The following is a 20544-nucleotide window of genomic DNA, read 5'->3' on the forward strand; positions in this document are numbered from 1 at the left end:
CACCTGCAAAAATTTGAGTTCTTTTTGTCTGGAGTCTGGCTCCGGCATCTGTCCTCGTAAAGCTCTCAGGTCATTCTAATGCTGCTGTGGTTGAGAACCACTGGCTTAGAGTTTAGAATTTAGCAGTGACCACTGTTTTCTTTTATATATATATATATTTTTTTTTTTTGGGGGGGGGAGAAAGATCAGCCCTGAGCTAACATCCATGTTAATCCTCCTCTTTTTGCTGAGGAAGACTGGCTCTGAGCCAGCATCTATTGCCAATCCTCCTCTTTTTTTCCCCAAAGCTCCAGTAGATAGTTGTATGTTATAGTTGCATATCCTTCTAGTTGCTGTATGTGGGACGTGGCCTCAGCATGGCCGGAGAAGCAGTGCGTCCGTGCGCAACCGGGATCCGAACCCGGGCCAGTAGCGGAGCGCGCACACTTAACCGCTAAGCCACGGGGCTCGCCCATAACCACTGTTTTCTATCAGACTTATGTGGAAGCTCAGTATATAAAGAGAAATGTAGCGTTTCATTAGTATAAACTTACAAGTTTAAATTTTATAATATTTGTAAAGGCAATCAGTGAGGTTGATTTATGTGAATTTTCACAGCACACAATTATACTATATGTTGTTTTTGTCCATTAAAAAAAAGCAAAAAACATGGCTGAGAAAGATATAGTCCTGTTTTAGAATAGTGGTTCACTCTGCTGTGGGAAGGAGAGTGAGAAGGGCTTTGTTGTTTTCCTTGAAAAAGAAAAAAAATTTGATGTCAGTAGTTCTTAATGTTGACATTTGTTAAATCCAGTACAATTGCCTGTTACATCGTCTGTACTTTTCTATATGTTTGGAATAGGTCATAATTAAAAATAAAAGTTAAAACTAATTGGGCTAGTATAATGAAACAAAACTTTTGAAAATTGGGGTATATGCATGGCAATTGAAGTCTTATAACAGCCTTAACAGGCAGTTTATTTCCAGATTTTGTTCTGTTTGCACATAAGGAGAATATTCTCATTGACACAATTACTTAGCATGAGAGTGGACCATTTTTTTAATAGCTCATTCATTTAAAAATCTCTAGATACTCTTCAAATAAACAGCTCTCAAAAAACTTTGTACACAAAAATGAGTTATCCTTTTAGCACAGGTAAATGTATTGACTATCTCTGGTTTGTTAATATTTGGTATGGGGGCGGGCCCAGTGGCATAGTGGTTAAGTTCGTGCACTCTGCTTTGGCGGCCTGGGGTTCGCAGGTTCGAATCCCAGGCTCAGACCTCTGCACTGCCTGTCAAGCTATGTGTGGTGGTGTCCCACATACAAAATTGAGGAAGATGGGCATGGATGTTAGCTCAGGGCTATGCTTCCTCAAGCAAAAAAAAAAAAGAGGATTGGCAACAGATGTTAGCTCAGAGCCAGTCTTCCTCACATACATACAAAAAATTTGGTAAGAAACATACGTTCTTTTGTTGCTTTAAAACAATTTTAGATAAAATATACGTAACATAAAGGTTAGCATTTTAAACACTTTTAAAGTTCTGTGGCATTAAATATATTCTCAGTGTTGTGCAACTATATCACCACTATCCACTTCAAGAACTTTTTCATCATCCTACACAGAAACTCTGTACACCTTAAACCATAACCCCACCTTCCCCTTGTTCCCATCCCCTGGTAACCTCTATTCTACTTTTGTCCCTGGCATTTGCCTATTCTAGAAAACGTCATATAAGTGGATTTTTGTCTTTTGTGTGTGGCTTATTTCATTTATCATGTTGTCAAGGTTCATCCATGTTCTAGCATGTTTCAGAATTATATTCATTTTTAAGGCTGAATAATATTCCATTGTATGAATATTCCACATTTTGTTTATCCATTCATCTGTTGATGGATGTTTAGGTTGTTTTCACTTTTTGGCTATTGTGAATAGTGCTGCTGTGAACATTGGTATACAAGTATCTGTTTGAGTCCCTGTTTTCACATCTTTAGAGTATATATCTAGAAGTGGAATTGCTGGATCATATTGTAATTCTGTGTTTAACTTTTTGACGAACCACTGAACTGTTCTCCACAGAGGCTGCACCATTTTACATTTTCACCAGCAGTGTACAAGTGTTTCAATTTCTCCACATCCTCACCAATGCTTGCTATTTTCTGTGGCCATTCTTATAGGTGTGAAGTGGTATCTCATTGTAGTTTTGATTTGTATTTGATGTTGAGCATTGTTTCATGAGCTTGTTGGCCATTTGTATATCTTCTTTAGAGAAATGTCTATTCAAATCCTTTCCCCGTTTTTGAATTGGGTTGTTTATTGTTGAGTTGTAGGAGTTCTTTATATATTCTGAATATTAATTCTTTATCAGATATATGATATGCAAATATTTTCTCCCATTCTGTCTGTTGTCATTACTCTCTCTCTTTTTTTTTTTTTTTTGTGAGGAAGATCAGCCCTGAGCTAACATCCATGCCAATCCTCCTCTTTTTGCTGAGGAAGACTGGCCCTGGGCTAACATCCGTGCCCATCTTCCTCTACTTTATATGGGACGCTGCCACAGCATGGCCTGACAAGCGGTGCGTCGGTGCGCGCCAGGATCTGAACCCGGGCCGCCAGCGGCGGAGTGCGCGCACTTAACCGCTACACCATGGGGCTGGCCCCCATCATTACTTTCTTGACAGTGTCCTTTGATGCACAAAAGTTTTTGATTTTGATGAAGTCCAATGTATCTATTTTTTTCTTTTGTTGACTGTGCTTTTGGTGTCATATCCAAGAAATCGTTGCCAAATCCAGTGTCATGAAGCTTTTCCCCAATGTTTTCTCCTAGGAGTTTTATAATTTTAGCCCTTATGTTTAGGTCTTTGATCCATTTTGAGTTAATTTTTGTATATGGTGTAAGGTAAGAGTTCAGCTTCATTTTTTTACCTGTGGACATCTGGTTTTCCCAACACCATTTGTTGAACATTTTTATTTTTTAAAATACAGTAATTTTTTTTAGTTTAAAACATATTTAAAAAATAAATTTCAAACTAAACCCCTTCTAAGGCACCTTGCTTGAAGATTTCTGGCTTTAAGGATTCACTAAAAGGCAGGCCTTCTTTTTCCTTAGGATTTAAACAAGAATAAAAGTTTGTTTAGCTTAATAAACCACAAGAAATGCTATGCAAATACTTTTGATCCAGCTGAGAATCAAGTGAAACCAGATTGGAAAGAAAACATTATCATCATGGAAGGAGACAAGGAATAAATAGTGTTGGGGATAAATTGACTTGTATAGGATTATATTCTTGATTGTATTAATGGTTGTTTTTTAAACTTAGAGTTTTATTTCTTTTAATTACAGTTTGAAATATTAGTCCAGTGTAGGTATATGATCTACCTGATAAATGTGTTTTTTTTTTTCCTGTGAGGAAGATCAGCCCTGTGCTAATATCTGCCAATCCTCCTTTTTTTTTTTTTTTTTTTTGCTGAGGAAGACTGGCCCTGGCTAAAATCTATGCCCATCTTCCTACCTGATAAATGTAAGGAAATGCACAGCAGATAAAATCCTGGATAGTCTTGCACCTTGTCTACTCAGCAGTTTCAGCCACGAGTTCCTGTCAGTTCTCATCTTGGAAATAGGATTTTACAAATTCTTTTGACAAAAGAGTCCCAATAACATGAAGAAAAACACAGCTCTCTTGCTGTGTTTTGGGGGCACTTTGCTATTACTGAGCTTATCTGCTTTCTCACATTATCACTGCAACATGGACATCCATGTTACCAGTGTGGACAGAGAAGATCTCTGCCCCTCTTTCATCCCAGCCCTGGCTGAGGGCTGCAAATGAACCTTGTTAACAAAGATCAGCTCAGCTCTGGCTCAGGACACTTGATTAGTCTGCACCTTGCACTTTTGCACCCAGCAGTATGAGATACATGGCAGTTTTGTAGTTTGTTCCACTTCATACTTTTTAATAAAGTAGTTTCCAGGCACTTTATGTCCAAATAAGAAACCTGCATACCCAGGTGGAGAGACTTATATTTGAACTTGCCGTCTCCCACGTGGATCTGTCTGTATTTGACTTTTTCCAAAGTGTGGCTTGCCAGTCCTCGAGGAGGCTTTGGAAGTCACTCTTCCTGAGCAGCATGGCATCTCGCTGCACCACGATGAGGCGATTCGTAGCCGAAGGTCTGTTATGTGTGGATTGTTTATGGTGGATTTATGAGGTGCAAACTGACCCAAGTTTGATAGGACTCTTTTTTTTAACCTTTTAAATCCACTGACACGTGTACGGGTGTGGCCTTGTTCACTGGGTTAGTGCTCCATCCATAAAGCCGAGGTTCAGTGCTTTTAAGGTTTATCATCACAGCTGTTATGTTGATGGTTTTAATAAGAGTTAACTACTAAACAACTACTCTTCCCTTAGGTGAATGGAAGAGAATCAGAAGAAGAAAATCTCAATAAATCTGAAATAAGTCAAGTGTTTGAGATTGCACTTAAACGGAACTTGCCTGTGAATTTTGAGGTAAGCTTCTTTTACATGTAGAACTCTATATTAGAAAATACTGTTGGCATCATCGGAATTATATTTTTCCTAAATAATATTGGGATAATAATTACATATATGTGAACCTTCAAATTTAAGATTCAGATTTTCTATTTAGCAAAGCAGTATTTATTCTCCTCTTCTAGGAGTCATCAACTTAGGGCAGCCAGGGGTCTCTTGACAGTCCAGGATGGCCTCAGGGGTCTGTGAACCTCCTCAAATGGTCTGAAGAAGACTGAGTTGATGTTCGCATGTGTATTCTTCTGGGGAGAGGGTCCGTTGTTTTCATGACTCTCAAAAGCACCTATTACTCCCCAAATATTTAAGAATCTCCCTAAGTGGTCCCTAAAAGTCTTGTCAGAGTAATTGTTAAAAGGACATAGGTTTTGTCATTGTCTAGCGTCTGCCCCCCAGTTCACCATTTAATAACTTCATTTGTTGTTGGAGACTTTATGGTCTAAAAACAATAATTAATGGGTTGTTGGTTCAAAATAGAAAATAAAATACATTTAGTGAGTGTTGCTTTCAAAGACATAGTGAGTCCAATTAGACTAGGCAGGTAAGGGGAATTTTTTTCCAAGTTTCCCTTAATGGTCTGACACATGGCAAATTCTATGCAAATTCTCTCTTGATTTCCATGCGTGGTTATGCACAATTGTGTTTTAATATACAATGCAGATTTCTTTATCAATTCTTTGGTGTTTCAAAGTTACAAGGAATATATATTTAGTCTTCCAACTTGCACGTTGTTACCGTAGGCAAATGTAATTTGAGGTGGGACGTCTGCTCCAAACAATTTTAAGTGGTTCCTAAACTTCTTTTGGTGTATTTCTTTCTTTCCTTTTCTTTTTCTTTTTTCTTTTTTTTTTGTGAGGAAGATCAGCCCTGAGCTAACATCCATGCTAATCGTCCTCTTTTTGCTGAGGAAGACTGGCTCTGAGCTAACATCTATTGCCAATCCTCCTCTTTTTCCCCAAAGCCCCAGTAGATAGTTGTATGTCATAGTTGCACATCCTTCTAGTTGCTGTATATGGGACGTGGCCTCAGCATGGCCGGAGAAGCGGTGCGTCGGTGCGCGCCCGGGATCCGAACCTGGGCCGCTGATAGCGAAGCACGCACACTTAACCGCTAGGCCAAGGGGCCCGCCCAGTGTATTTCTTTTTTTAAAAGGCTACCTGGAGTTTATTATCCTGTAAAATACTTTAATTTTGTAGCATTTTTGCAGTTACAGGTGATCCCCAAATTTCATGGCTGACTGTCATTAAATACCTATCTTCTGTTGTGTGCTAGCGCCCTAAACTGGCTCTTTTGAGTTCAAACCTTAAACCATCAGTTGAGTGATGATGATTGCCTGCTGCCTGCCGTGGGGCACAGGTGGGGTGGGGAGTTGCACTTGGATTACAGGGCCCCCCGCATCCCCTATACCATCCGTGTCCCACTCTGGCAGGCAAGACCAGGTTGATGTTGTCCCCCTTCTGGAGTGCAGAGCACCAGATGAATCAAGGGCTGGTGCCTTCTTCCCTGGCCCTACATCCCTTCCAGCCTTTCTCCCTCTGGAGTGGTGGGGGGTGGTGAGGATTGGGGAGGCAATGAGACAGGGGACATACAGAATGACAGGGCTAGTTGTTGGGTGGGAAATAGGTGGGAGCTTCACCCCAAGAAGCCACAGGTTCTCCTTGGGCACCTGTTGCAGGAAAGGAAAGAAATGCTCGTTTTCTCCTGCTGAGGCATTAGTGTGGCATGAGAATGGATTTCTAAAGATTGAAGGGAGGGGTACCAAGACTGTGAGAGTGGGAGACGCCTAGCTTCCTCGGTCACCTCAGGGTCACAGAGGTGACTGCTGGGGCCCCTTGTGAAGCTTGTCACCTGCTCACACTAGTTGCTGCCCTGCTTGAGAGTCACAGAGCTTTCTGGAACCTTAGTGAGGGATTGCCCTTTTATGTTTTCGCTCTGTGCGATTTGGGGACCAGATTGCTTCCATCCCACCTCCACTTTTGTTTAGGTGTCAGATTTGGCTCTCAAACTTGTGTTCAGGAATGTGTAACACATAGCAGGGAATTGTCAAATAGTCACATAAAGGAAGGTGTGGGAGCGCCCTCTGGTGGTGAATATCTTTTAAAGTAATTTAAAACATTACAGTTTGTGTGTAGGTGGTGGCTTTGAGTTTGTTAAAATAAGTACTTAAATAACTCATATATCAAGGGTTCATATTAGCTTCCATTATTAGGTTTAGCAAGGACTTTCTTTCTTTCCCCACAGTTCTGTCTCTTGCACCTGGCATATATTGGATGCTTAGGAAATAATTACTGACTAAATGAACAGAATAGTTATTGTTTTTGACTAAGTTTTTGATAGTAAAATCTGTCACATAGGAAGCCTGGTTTGGTGTTTAATAGTAGAAGACAGGAGCCATTTATACAGTTCTTCAGAAAAATGTATACAGCTTGATTTTTGATAAAATATATAGTTTTAGTCAGAAAATGTGATGGTGCTGATCGATATAGTCACTGGGAGACAGTTGTGACTTGATGACACTAAATACATTCTAGGTCAGACTCCAAATGTAGATTGGTGGGATCATGATGTGAGTAGACAGTGCACATGGTTGCTGAGGGTCTGGGGTGGAGCTATGAATGTGAAGTGAGCCCTCAGGTGGCTGCTCTTAATTTTCGAGTCTGATCTGAGGGCACAGAAAGCACTGTTCAGAGAGGCAGTGTTTAGGAATCTAGGCTGTCAATGTGGCAGGTGGTGTGTGAGGGCCACCTGGGGGAGCCCTCTGGAATCAGTCTGCAGGTGCCTTGCACGCTGGGCCCTTCCCCGCACACCTCTTCCTTTTAGAGCAGTAAAGGCCGCTCTCTGTGGTGCCTCTTGTTGCCACTTTGGGAGCACAGCACAGCCGTTTCTTGGACTCACATAGTTTTCCTAGCCATTTTTTCAACTTTTTATTTGGAAAAATTTCAAATCTATGGAAAAGTTGCAAGAATAGGACAGTGAGTATGTTCTTCACTTAGATTCACCAGTGGTTAACATTTTACCACATTTGCTTTTTCTTTCTCTGTAAATGTTACATGTTTTATTTTCTGTTTTTTACTTTTGCTGACTCATTTGAGAGCAAGTGGCAGACATGCCCTTTGACTCCTAACATTTCAGCATGTATTTCTTAAGAACAAGGACATTATCTTAAATAACCACAATCTAATTATCAAATACAGGATATTTAGCATTGCTGTAATACTGTTATCTAATATACACCCTGTACTCACATTTTGCCAGTTGTCCCTGTGATGTCCTTTATAGAAAGTATTTTCTTGTTCCAGTGTCCAGGACAGGATCACACGTTGCATTTAGCTGATGCGGCTCTTTAGTCTCTAATCTGTAACAGTTCCTCGGCCTTTTTTTGTTCTTCATGACATTGACATTTTAAAAAGTCAGTTATTTTGTAGAATGGCCCTCAATCTGAGTTTGATTGTTAGCTCATGATTAGTTTCAGGTTATGCATTTTTTGGCAGGAATACCACAGAAGTGGTGTCTGTTCTTCTCAGCATCACGTATCTCGTTTTGTCCCAGTGTTGGTGACGTTAGTTTCACTGGTCTACACCAGACCTGCTCCACTGTAATTAATCATTAAGTCTTAATTAAAGACTTGCTTTCCCTTTGTAATTAATCCCTGACCTGTGGGGCAAGGTGGGAGGCTGTGCCCTAACAGCGTTCCCCAGGGGTTCCAGCAGTCATTGATAATTCTCCCGGCATCAGTTATTACTGTGCTGGACGTCAGTGTGGATTTTCTGCATTTCTAAGCTGGCATTCTACTATAAAGAAAATCTTTCCTCCCCCCGCCTTATATTACATTAATTTATATAGTACAGATGCATTGCTTCTTTCTCTATTCAAAGTGTCACTTGATTACTATCATTATTCACTTTGATGGTCAAATTGCCATTCAAACTGACTCCTGTGTCCTTTGACACACCCCCATCAGTTTCTTTTGTGAGGGGGTGGGGGTCAGGGTTGTTAAAGGCGTTATTTACATACAGTAAAATTGACCCTATTTAGCTGTACAGTTCGATGTATATACAATTTCATGAATGTGTGAGTTGGGTAACCATCACCGCAGTTTGATAGTGTAGCACATCTTTCACCCCATAAAGTTCCCTTTGTGTCTCTTTGCAGTCAGTCCCTTCCCTCCATCCTCAGCCTTGGGCAACCGCTGATCTGATTTCTGTCTGTACAGTTTTGCTTTTTTCAAAATATTACATAAATGGAATTATAGAGTATATTGCCTTTTGTGTGGCTTCTTTAACTTACTATAATGCAGATTTTGAGTCATCTATGTTGCATGTATCAGTTCATTTCTTTTTATTGATGAGTAGTAGTCCATTGTATGGACATACCACAACTTATTCATCTATTTACCAATTGAAGAACATTTGGTTTGAAATGTTGACCCCAATAATTGAAGAACATTTGGGTTGTTTCCAGTTGTTGGTGATTATGAATAAAGCTACCATAGATATATGCATACATTTGTATACATGTTTTTATTTCTCTTGGGTTAAAACTTGGGAGTGGATTTGCTGGGTTGCGTGATAAATATATCTTTAACTTGATAACTTTTTAACTTTATAAGAAGCTGCCAAACTGTTTTCCAAACTGGGTGTATCATTGTAGCTTCCCACCAGCAATGTATGAGAGTTTTAGTTGCTCTGCATCCTCTCCAACATTTAGTATTGTCAGGTTTTAAAATTTCAGTCCTTCTAGTAGGTGTATAGTAGTAACTCATGGTTTTAACTTGTATCTCCATGAAGACTAGTGATATTGAGCATATTTTCATATGTTTATTTACCATATGTATGTCTTCTTTGGAGAAGTATCTGTTCATATCTTTTGCTAATTTTTTTATTGAGCTGTCTTTTATTATTGAGTTTTGAGGGTTCTTTATATAGTCTGAATACAGGTCTTTTATCAGATATGTATTTTCCAAATATTTTCTCCCAGTCTGTGGCTTGTCGTTTTATTTTTTTAGCAGTGTCTTCCAAAGAGCAGAAACATTTAATCTTGGAGAGGTCTGGTTTGCCAAATTTTTCTTTTATGGCTCATGATTGTTGTTGTGTCCTATCTGAGATTACCTTTGCCTAACTTAAGGTCATTCTCTTTTGTTTTCTTCCAGAAGTTTTATAGTTTTAGCTCTTAAATTTAGGTTTATGATTCCTTTTGAGTTATAATTTTTATATATGCTGTGAGGTAAGAGTCAGAGTTCTTTTTTCTTTCTTTTGTATGTGGATATCTAGTTTTCCCTGCCCCTGTGCTCTCACCTCCCCTCTTCAGTTTTGAGAACTTCCTTACTTTCTGATACAACAAAATGTTTTAGCCTTACTTTGAACTTTCTCTGCTCTCGCTTACACCCCAATAGAAATAGAAATGGCCTCAGCTATTCCTTCAAGGAGCCCTGGTTCCCTGTAATGCAGGGTGGAATGTGGAGACCAAGATGAGGGTGCTCAATATGCTTGCTGCTGCTGGAGAGTCATTGCTTCTAGGCCCTGTTAGCAGATAGCACTAGGGAGTATGTATATTTTTTAAATCACAAGTTTATACCTCTGATTTCAATCCAACATCACAGGTTCTTCCTCTGTGTTCCTTACTCCATATTTGGATCTCCTTTTTCCCATCATGAGAATCTGGTCCCAAGAGCATCAATAAATTTACCCACACCATCAATAACAAACCTACTAAGTAAAGTTTAAGGTATCTTTGTAGTTCTTTTTATGGTGTTTTTTTTTTTTTTTTTTTTGGTGAGGAAGATTAGCCCTGAGCTAACATCTGTTGCCAATCCTCCTCTTTTTGCTGAGGAAGACCGGCCCTAAGCTAACATCTATTGCCAATCCGCCTCCTTTTTTTTTTTTCCCTTTTTCTCCCCAAAGCCCCCAGTAGATAGTTGTATGTCATAGTTGCACATCCTTCTAGTTGCTGTATGTGGGACGCGGCCTCAGCATGGCCAGAGAAGCGGTGCGTCAGTGCACGCCTGGGATGTGAACCCCGGGCTGCCAGTAGCGGAGTGCGCGCACTTAACCGCTATGCCACGGGGCCAGCCTCTTTATTTTTACACTGAAGGTATATCATCAGAGTATTGTGTTCCAAAGTTCCTTGGATTATTTTTTCCACACACTAACAGTCTATTGAAGTATACTTCATGTACAGTAAAAATGTACATATCTTACGTGCACAGCCCATTAAATTTTAACCTATGTACAAATCTGTGATTTGCCACACAGATCAAGATATAGAATGTTTCCATAACCTCCAGAAGTCTTTGGGCTCCTTTCCAGTTAATACCATCCAGAAGAAGCTGCTTTCTGTAATCAGTAGAGATTTGTTTTTTCTGTTCTTAGACTGCATATAAATAGAATGATACAGTATGGGTCATTTGATGTTGAGTTCCTTTTTTTTTTTTTTTTTTTTGTGAGGAACATCAGCCCTCTGCTAACATCTGCCAATCCTCTTTTTTTTTTTTTGCTGAGGAAGACTGGCCCTGGGCTAACATCATGCCCATCTTCCTCCACTTTATATGGGACGCCGCCACAGCATGGCTCGCCAAGCGGTACGTCAGTGCGCGCCTGGGATCCAAACTGGTGAACCCTGGGCTGCCACAGCGGAGCGCGCACACTTAACCACTTGCACCACCGGGCCGGCCCCATGATGTTGAGTTTCTTATCCTCAACAGAATGTTTTTGAGTCTCATCTGTGTGTATCAGTAGTTTATTGCTGAGTCATATTCCACCGTTTGAATGTAAAATGTAATTTATCCATTGTCCTGTTGCTGGACATGTGGGTTGTTTTCACCTTGGGAACTATTATGAATAAAGCTGCTAAGTCTTGTGTACATGAGCACTCAGAGTTGCTAAGTCAAAGGGTAGGTGTTTATAAAAATTCTCAAACTGGGGCGGGCCCGGTGGCGTGGTGGTTAATTAAGTTCGTGTGTTCCGCCTCAGCGGCCCTGGTTTTGCCGGTTTGGATCCTGGGTGCAGACCTACTCGCCGTTCATCAAGCCATGCTGAGGTGGTGTCCACATAGAAGAACTAGTGGGACCTACAACTAAGATACACAACTATGCACTGGGGCTTTAGGGAGGAAAAAAAAAGAGAAAGAGGAAGATGGGCAACAGACGTTAGCTCAGGGCCAATCTTCCTCAACAACAAAAATATTGTCAAACTATTTCCTAAAGTGATTGTACCAGTTTACACTCCCACCAGTTGCTCCACATCCTTGTCAGTACTTGATATCGTCAGTCTTTTTAATTTTGGGGGGTGTGTTTGTATGTTGTAGTATTTCATTTTGCATTTCCCTGATGACTAATGATGAGCACTTTTTCATATGCTTATTGGCCATTTAGAGATCTTGTTTGTAAAGTACCTGTTCAAGTTTTTTTTTATTTGAGTAGTTTTGTCTATTTATTATTGACTTGTAGGAGTTCTTTATATTCTGGATATAAATCCTTTGTCAGATACATAGATTGCAAATATTCTCTCATATTCTATGGGTTCCCTTTTTTTACTTTATAAAATGTTGTCTTTTAATGAGCAGTTATTTGTTTTGAGGAATTCCAATTTTATTTTCTATATGGATGGTAACTTTTGTGTTCAAAAACTCTGCCAACTCATGGTCATGAAGTTTTCTCCTGAAAGCTTTATAAAAAAGTTTTAGCTTTCACGTTTGAGTCTGTGTTCTAGCTCTGGGTTAATTTTTGTTTGTGGTTGAGTTCAAGATTGTAGTTTAGTTTTTTCCCATGTGGCTATCTAGTTGCTCCAATACCATTTTTTTTTTAAAGAGACTTTGGATTTGCTTTGGTGTGTTTGCCAAAAATCAAGAGACCATATATGTGCAGGTCTATTTCTGCATTCTGTTCTGTTTTATCGATCTATTTGTTTATCCTTAAACAATGCCGTGATGTGGTAATTGCTGTAACTTTATAGGAAATAAAGTTGAAATCTGGTAGTGTAAGGCTTCTGACTTAGTTTTTCTTTTCAAGGGTGTCTTGACTAGTGTAAGTTGGATCTGATTTTTATTTTCCTTCTGTGTGATTATGTAATCACTTTAATATACAGTTAGGTTTCTGTTCATATTCCATTTTAGTGTTTTGCTCCATCTTTGTTGACTTTTTATATTTTTAATATATAAAACACTAAATGATTCCAGAAGTCGAAACTGTACAAAAAGATACATTCAGAAGTGTCATCTTGTCGGCTCTCTACCACAGTCCCTCCCACCCACTGTAGGGAACTAATTCCATTGGTTTCTGCTTTACCCTTCTTGTGTTTCTTTTTGCAAAATATGCATATATACACGTGTGTGTCTAAATATATATGTATACATATATATATAACCCCTGCCCCTTTTTTTTTTTTACACCAAAGTTAGGATATCATATATATGCTTCTACAGTTTGCTTTTTTTACTTACTGTGTCCTGGAAATCACTCTCAGTGCTTAGAGATTTTCTCAGTCTTTTTTACAGCTGCACGGCAGCCAGGATTTAATAACCTCAGTCTTGGCTGGAGGCTCAGAGCAAATATTAAACTTGAACTCTTTTTCAGCAATTATTTCTGGGCTTTGCTGGGCCAGCTTCCTTTCTGCCATTTGCAGTGGATCACACTAACTCAGGGAAGTCTGTGGTCCTGGGGAGATGTGAGCCGTTTTTATGGGAGGGTGTCGTAGAAAACGTTTCCCCATTCCATGCCTCATGAGACCCAAGGACGTTAAGTTTGAAAAATAAGAAAAAAGAGAAGAAATCAAGCATCAGCATCATCAGTGTTTCCTTTTGCCGACTGTTTCGCTCCTTTCATTTCCTGGGTCTGCTCCCCGGTTCCCCTGCCCTGTGCCTCGTGTGCAGCAGTGTGGTAACCAGTGTGCCCGACAGCTTGTGATAAGTGCCTGTCACGCTTTCACTCAGTCTTTCCCTCTAAAACAGGTCGCCCGGGAGAGTGGCCCCCCCCACATGAAGAGCTTTGTGACCAAGGTGTCGGTTGGGGAGTTTGTGGGGGAAGGTGAAGGGAAGAGCAAGAAGATTTCAAAGAAGAACGCTGCTATAGCTGTTCTCGAGGAGCTGAAGAAGTTACCACCCCTGCCTACAGTTGAGCGAGCGAAGCCCAGAATCAAAAAGAAAACAAAATCCATAGTCAGGGTAAGAACCTTTCTGAATGAAGAGGCTGTTGTCACTGCCCATAGACAGCCGGGGGGTTGGAAGGCTGGTTGCTGACCCCAGTGAAAGCGGGTGGGAGCCAACAGGCACACGCTAGGCCTGGTAGACCCTTTCAGGGACCCCTTGTGTAGTTCTCCCGGGAGCCCCAGGTTGGGCAAAGGCAGGACACTGAGCTGGCTTCAGGGGAGGCCCCTGCAGGTGTACACATCGGCGTGGATGAGGGCATCCTCGCTGCCCTGTGATCACAGTGAGGAGCGGGGCCGGGGAGAGTGCGTAAATCGTGCTTCCTCCGTCTCCCTGGCCGCTGCGCTCTTCTGAACGTGGAGCAGATTCATGGGAGGAACGGTGTCCGGGGGCAGACCTAGGAGTGAGACATGTCACTGTACGCCTTCTTATTCTTTTGGGTTTTTGAATCATGCTAATGTACCTATCAAAAATACTACTTCTCTACCCCCACCCCACGAAAGAAGGGACAGGAGTCCATTTGGGGACATTAATGAATGCTAGGATCTGTTCTGATTGTCAGTATAGTTTCATGCTATATCGAGAGCTGCCTTTTTCTTACACACAAGTTAGCACACTGTACATATAAAGTTAGCATACTTTCGCAGTTTCCGTTTTTTGCTTAACATATCTTGGAAATCACTCATCAATGAGTGGGTGTGGATTCACTGGCGCTGGGAAGTAACTGGGATTTGTAGGTTCTTTCCACGTGGCGTCAGCTTGAGTGTTTTTTTATTAATGGTTTCTGGATTTTGAGTCATTGTTAAGAAAGCTGGGAACCCATCTTATAGTGCAGACTTTGGGGAAGTTTAAGAGTAGTGTTCTGTATTTTCTCTACCTCTTCATTCATTGTCATATGTTGAAATTTACTGTTAAAAAGCAGACATTACAGTGACGCTTGCCTAGTCACAGTGAAATGTTGATGTTGGTTTGCTAAGAAGACCTTAAAATCACCTCAGAGCAATCATAGAAAATCATTAAGCATCTTTCAGTTAAAAAAGGTTTTAAAAAGATCTGATTAATTCTGAGCTATTAGATGAGTAAAAAAGTAACTCCTGTCATGTCCTGATCTCTGAATCGGCAAGGTTCTTTCTGTGACTAACATGGCACACGGTTTCTGCATTAATTATTCCTCAGCTACAGAGCAGCCCAGAATATGGCCAGGGGATGAACCCAATTAGCAGACTGGCCCAGATCCAGCAGGCAAAAAAGGAGAAGGAGCCGGAGTACATGCTCCTCACAGAGCGAGGCCTCCCGCGCCGCAGGGAGTTCGTGATGCAGGTGGGTCAGCGCGGGCTACGGGCGGCCCTTCTCCAACCTCGTCCCATCCAGGGTGACGAGCTCCAGGGGCTGCACGCCTTCCTGAGGAGGCCAGGTCCAGCGTGTCGGTCCAGTGGGCCATTCCCTGCCGGCAGACATGAATAACTTGCAGTAATTCGATGCCTTGAAACGTGCTTGTGTGCACGCCACAGGTGCTGCTGTATCAGAGGCAGCAGTATGGAGCCGGTGTGGGAGAGAGCTGGGTGGTGGAACTGTGGGTGAAGTGTTGTCCTCATTACAGCTCCTTGAGGTCTAGATTGTTCTTCTCAGAAGATAAATCTTATAAGTTATATCAAAGGATCTATTCCTGCTCCTCCTAACCCTTCTGTAGACTCTGGAGTCCAGGCTGGCTCTTCCTTAGATTGGGATGACATTTCAGATTAGTACAGAGTATTTCTCCTTGGTTTAGCTTATTAAACAGTTATTTACATGGGCAGCTTAATTTAATTGTGATTTGAATTTAATAGTGTTTTCTGGTGAAAAACAGAAGACTTAACTCTTGTGTAGCAGGTTATAACTTAAAGCACCAAAACTTAGCCTGGTGTGTTTCACCTACCCAGTCAGAAGGCAAGAAAAGTAATGATCCTTTCATTCTACAAGAGGAAATCGCAGCTTGCTGAGAGGATCGGGAATTTGCCCAAGATCGAATGGCTGGTAGATTCAGCCCTGGGCCCTTCTTCACAGGCCAGGGAAGGTTTTCCTTGACTCTCTCTCAGTTTTGTGACATGAGGCTTTTGGTTTTGGTCAGTGGTAAAGACCAGCTTGGAACAAGGTTGTAAGCAGTGTTGTTTGCTGGAATATGTTTAACTCTTCAGGGGAGGGTAGTGTGTTGGGAGGGATGTGTGTGTGAAGATCTATCCACATATATACATACATACATGCATGTATATTACAAATTGCACTGATAGGATGTGTAAGCACACAATTTACAAATAATATATAATACATATGTAATAGTCTTTATTGTAAGTTTCATACGTCTGCAGCTTCAGTGTGCCTATCACCAACAGTGTTATAAAGTCAGACTACACATAAATACTTTGTTACTATCCAGTTCAGCAAAGAAGTCGCTTGTTCATTGACAAAGGAGTGTAGTTCTAGCATGAGTGTTGGTTGATATTTTTGTTTACATTAACACATGAGATGAAAGTAAAACAAAACAACAAAGACGTCAGAACTTCAGGCATTTGTAAACAAATACGAGTGACTTCTCTGCTGATTCAGACAATCTTTAACTGAAAGAATGTTTCAGTTTCTTGTACTAGTTACAGTGTCATGGCTGCACACTTGACATACTTTTAAACATAATCTGGGGGCCGGCCCTGTGGCTTGGCGGGTAAGTGCGCGCGCTCCGCTACTGGCGGCCCGGGTTCAGATCCCCGACGCACCGCTTCTCCAGCCATGCTGAGGCCACGTCCCACATACAGCAACTAGAAGGCTGTGCAGCTATGACATACAACCATCTACTGGGGCTTTGGGGGAAAAAATAAAAGGAAAAAAAAAATTTTTAAACGTAATCTGCATGAATCTTTTATCCATCACTGAAGTCTAGAAGAGACAACCCCTCAACTCAATTCCTGATTTGTAGCATCTGCAGATTTCTTTGGTGTGAGCACTCCCACCATGGCCATTTTCAGGCTATCAAAGCGACCCCTCTGCTCACGGAGTTGGGAGATGTGCAGGCCCACACTATTATGTATAACACTTGCACCAAACAAACAGAACAGATGTAAAGAACTTCAAAAGTGTAGATGATTGTAAAATGTAGTTGAATTAGGAAGTGATGAGTTTTAAGTATTCATTATTGTTAAAATTATTTATTTAATTTTAAGCTTGTATAATTTAACCTTCAGTAATGGCTACCTGTAACAACCAGCTCTCCCAGTTTCCGAACGTTCAATAACCAGCTCCTGCAGGCTGGGGCAGCCGCACGCCAGGCCGCCAGTTAAGCCGTCTGGCTTCTGACCAGTGCTGGTTCTTTTGCCAGCACCTCAGTTCCTGCCCAGCCTTTATCTGAAGCTCTAAGCACTGATCTGAGCCCTGACTTCTTTGTGCAGGTGAAGGTGGGAAACCACACGGCAGAAGGAACGGGCACCAATAAGAAAGTGGCCAAACGCAACGCGGCCGAGAACATGCTGGAGATCCTTGGTTTCAAAGTGCCACAGGCTCAGCCCACCAAACCAGCCCTCAAATCAGAGGAGAAGGTGACTGCTCAGGGCTCTGTGTCCTTGCTCTCTAATTGCAAGATGACATTCTCGCCTCATCCTAGGGGACTGGCACCTCCAGAGCCGAGCTTCAGGGCAAGGCGTCATCCTCCTGGCAGTAAGCAGCCCTGCCGAGCAGCGTCTTCCCCATTTGGACCATTATAGTGTGGTCAGAAGGGAGTCGCACGTCCACGGCTCTGGGTTAATGTTCTTGTTTCAGTATCTTTGTGGTCGAGGATGCTGTGCTGGAGGGCAGCTTGCTCCTCTCCGTCTGTAGGATGACGGGTAATTGGGCTTTACATCGATGAGTTTGTGATTCTGTCATTCGTGCTCTTAGAATGAGGCCTGCATAAAAGATTCATCAGCCTTAGGTCTTCGTTAGTTGTGAAGCAGGCTTGGGTGTTTCTGGGGCACTGAGACAGTGTGATTTAGAGTCAGGGCCAAATCCAGAGTTTAGATTTGGGATTTCTTTTTTCTTTATGAATTGAACACTAGATAAAAAGAATCCCATTTTGAAAATTTTACTTCTGCCAAGACTGGTAAATGGTACCCTCAATGAAAGCCTTGACTGACCTTGTTCCCAGTCACTGAGTGGCCCTGTTGGGATGAACCTGAAAATACCAGCACTGATTCCTTGACGCCTGCCAGTCGTATCAGTAGTGGCCACATGGTTAATAACTGGACCCCAAACACTCATCGGAGAATCTGCATAGATCCTGGACCTGGCTTTTGAGTTTTTCATTCCAATATCTTATAGAGCATTCATAGGCATCCCTACCTTCTCAGAAAGGAGACCTTGTGTTTGACAAAATTTTTATCTAGTAACATTTTCCCCCTACGTTTATCATCTTTCGAAGTGTCATCTGTCTTTTAATTGGATATTAGCTCCAGGAAATATTCTTTGTTTAGCTTCAATCTAACAGCTTCTTTCCCCACCTTGGGCTCTACCGATCTGGTATCTCCTGGCTCCTTTTGGGTAAATGTGCCCGTCTCTTCCTGTGAGTCAGAGTGGAGGCTCAGCATTCAGTTCAGTGCGCTTCGTTAGGTGCTCTTTGTGGACAGGCTGGTGTGGGCCAGCGTGTCCACATGGAAGAGGTGGGGGCCCTACCACTGGGCACGTGGTGCAGTAGTGGTGCAGTAGAAGCAAACCAGTCAGGCTTTGAGTAGGGCTTTTCTGCTGATTGCTTCTGCATGTTTCAGAAGTTTAAAAACCCAAAAGATTAGTGTCGTTTTAGACAGCAGGCAATAATTTGTCAACAGTTGGATTTATGCTCATGGCTTTTTTTTTTTAAGACACCCATGAAGAAACCAGGGGATGGAAGAAAAGTAACCTTTTTTGAACCTGGCTCTGGGGATGAAAATGGGACTAGTAAGTGTGATGTTACTATTGTCTTGATGTGAATGTGATTCTGGGATTTGAGTGGTTCCTGGTAACAGCAGGGCCCAGTGGCTGAGTTCCGGGCAGTAACTGCAGCTGAGTGTGGCGTTCGGCTCTGCACCGAGGAAGGGCCAGCATGGGGTTTGATGCTGTCTTTCCAGGCAGTGCCTGTGGCCTTGTGTTGATTTGTCTGTGTGTCCCTCCCTAGGCAATAAAGAGGATGAGTTTAGGATGCCTTATCTTAGTCATCAGCAGCTCCCTGCTGGAATTCTTCCCATGGTGCCCGAGGTCGCCCAGGCTGTAGGAGTCAGTCAAGGACATCACACCAAAGATTTCACCAGGGCAGCTCCGAATCCTGCCAAGGCCACGGTAACTGCCATGATAGCCCGTGAGTTGTTGTATGGGGGCACCTCGCCCACAGCCGAGACCATTTTAAAGAATAACATCTCTTCAGGCCACGTACCCCATGGACCTCTCACAAGACCCTCTGAGCAGCTGGACTATCTTTCCAGAGTCCAGGGATTCCAGGTAACTCTTAGGCCTGAGCTGTGTGGTCTGTACCCCGGTTTCCCTCTGAAAATGAGCTTTGTGCCTTGTTTTTTAAATCAAGTTCTTTGTCTGGGGGAATGGGTGAGGGAAGGGTCGTCCTGAGAGGGAGGGGAGGTATGCGAAGTATTACAAGCCTATATGGTAAGAGAAAATCCTTGACCTTTGGTAATAAAATTTTAAAACTCCAAGCCAACCAAAATAATAAAGCCTCTAATCTAGTAGGAGTTATAAATTTAGACTTCAGCGAGAACAGATTCATTTTGCTGGCCCTTTCTGCCTGGTAAGAAAGGACACGGCTTCTCTCAGACCAAGGTTTTTAAGTAGACATCTAGGTTCCTGGGAGATTCTGGAAGCTGGGGCCTTGATCTCCTGCCTGCAGCCCTCGCTGGCCCTCAGCAGCAGGCCTATCTGACAGTCTCTTGTGCTGACTGAGCAGAAGTTGGTGTAGCCACGTCAGGACGAGGCCGGGGAGAGGGATGTCGGCTCCCTGTTTGCTGGGCCCAGAGCCACAGCCCTACGCCCCATTCATGTTCACCGCTCCCCTACCCCTGCCTCAGTTGTCTTTTCCCCCTTAGGTTGAATACAAAGACTTCCCCAAAAACAACAAGAACGAATTTGTATCTCTTATCAATTGCTCCTCTCAGCCGCCTCTGATCAGCCACGGTATCGGGAAGGATGTGGAGTCCTGCCACGATATGGTACGTTATCCCCTCCATGGGCCTGGCTCCAGCTTGTTGCTGGCCTCAGGGAGAGAGGAGAAGGATTCTCCCCTAGACTTTGAGAACAGTTCATTGTTTTATAGATTTCATATTTCTGAAGACTTTTTTTCTTAGTTTACTGGATTTCTCATTCTGATTATCAGAACTCATCTGTTTTAGCCAATCCTTCCCTTCCCCTGCTGACCTGGGAGGTGGACTTGGATCCTGGAACCCCTGCAGATACTGTATTCCGTTCATCTCTTACCAGAACAAGGAATGCAGGCCCACGTTCAGGCAGCCGTAGAATGCCCCTTATTTTTGTATTCTGTTCAGATGAAATTATTGTTGTAAGAAATACTAAAACAGAAAAGGAATCGATTAAATTAATCTATGTAAACTGTAGTGTATTCACCTGATGGACTGTGATGTATCCGTCAGCTTAGTGTCTCTGAAGGTAATGTACTCTAACAAGGAAGCATGAGAGGTTTTTGTTAAAGCAGGATATAAAATCTGGATAGTCTGGTTCCACAAGGTTGAAAATACTAGAAGGAAATATATAATAAAATTAATAGAGATTGTGATTCAATGAGATAACCATGGATAATTTATTTTTTTTAATTTGTATTTTAAATAAAAAATTCAGACATTTTTTGTTTTCTTGGGCAGTAGGATAAGCTTTTGCCGCCCTGTTCA

At 42.0% G+C, this 20544-nt stretch overlaps 1 protein-coding gene across 6 annotated transcripts in view; it reads left to right on the plus strand.

Moving 5' to 3' along the window:
* Positions 1–20544, plus strand: part of STAU1 (staufen double-stranded RNA binding protein 1) — a 55152-nt gene that overhangs the window by 32297 nt on the left and 2311 nt on the right. For 3 of the 6 annotated variants that reach the window (XM_014787357.2, XM_014787351.2, XM_014787353.2), the window contains 7 exons: positions 4388–4486; positions 13451–13681; positions 14840–14983; positions 17080–17226; positions 18520–18595; positions 18813–19132; positions 19729–19851. In XM_014787357.2, coding sequence (XP_014642843.1) covers positions 4388–4486; positions 13451–13681; positions 14840–14983; positions 17080–17226; positions 18520–18595; positions 18813–19132; positions 19729–19851 — 1140 coding nt within the window. The remainder of the gene's footprint in view (positions 1–4387; positions 4487–13450; positions 13682–14839; positions 14984–17079; positions 17227–18519; positions 18596–18812; positions 19133–19728; positions 19852–20544) is intronic. The other 3 variants (XM_014787359.2, XM_014787352.2, XM_014787354.2) reach the window with 1 other exon arrangement.

This window comes from Ceratotherium simum, chromosome 21, assembly GCF_057802395.1.
Source record: "Ceratotherium simum simum isolate JZ-2026a chromosome 21, ASM5780239v1, whole genome shotgun sequence".
NCBI classification, from domain to species: Eukaryota; Metazoa; Chordata; class Mammalia; order Perissodactyla; family Rhinocerotidae; genus Ceratotherium; species Ceratotherium simum.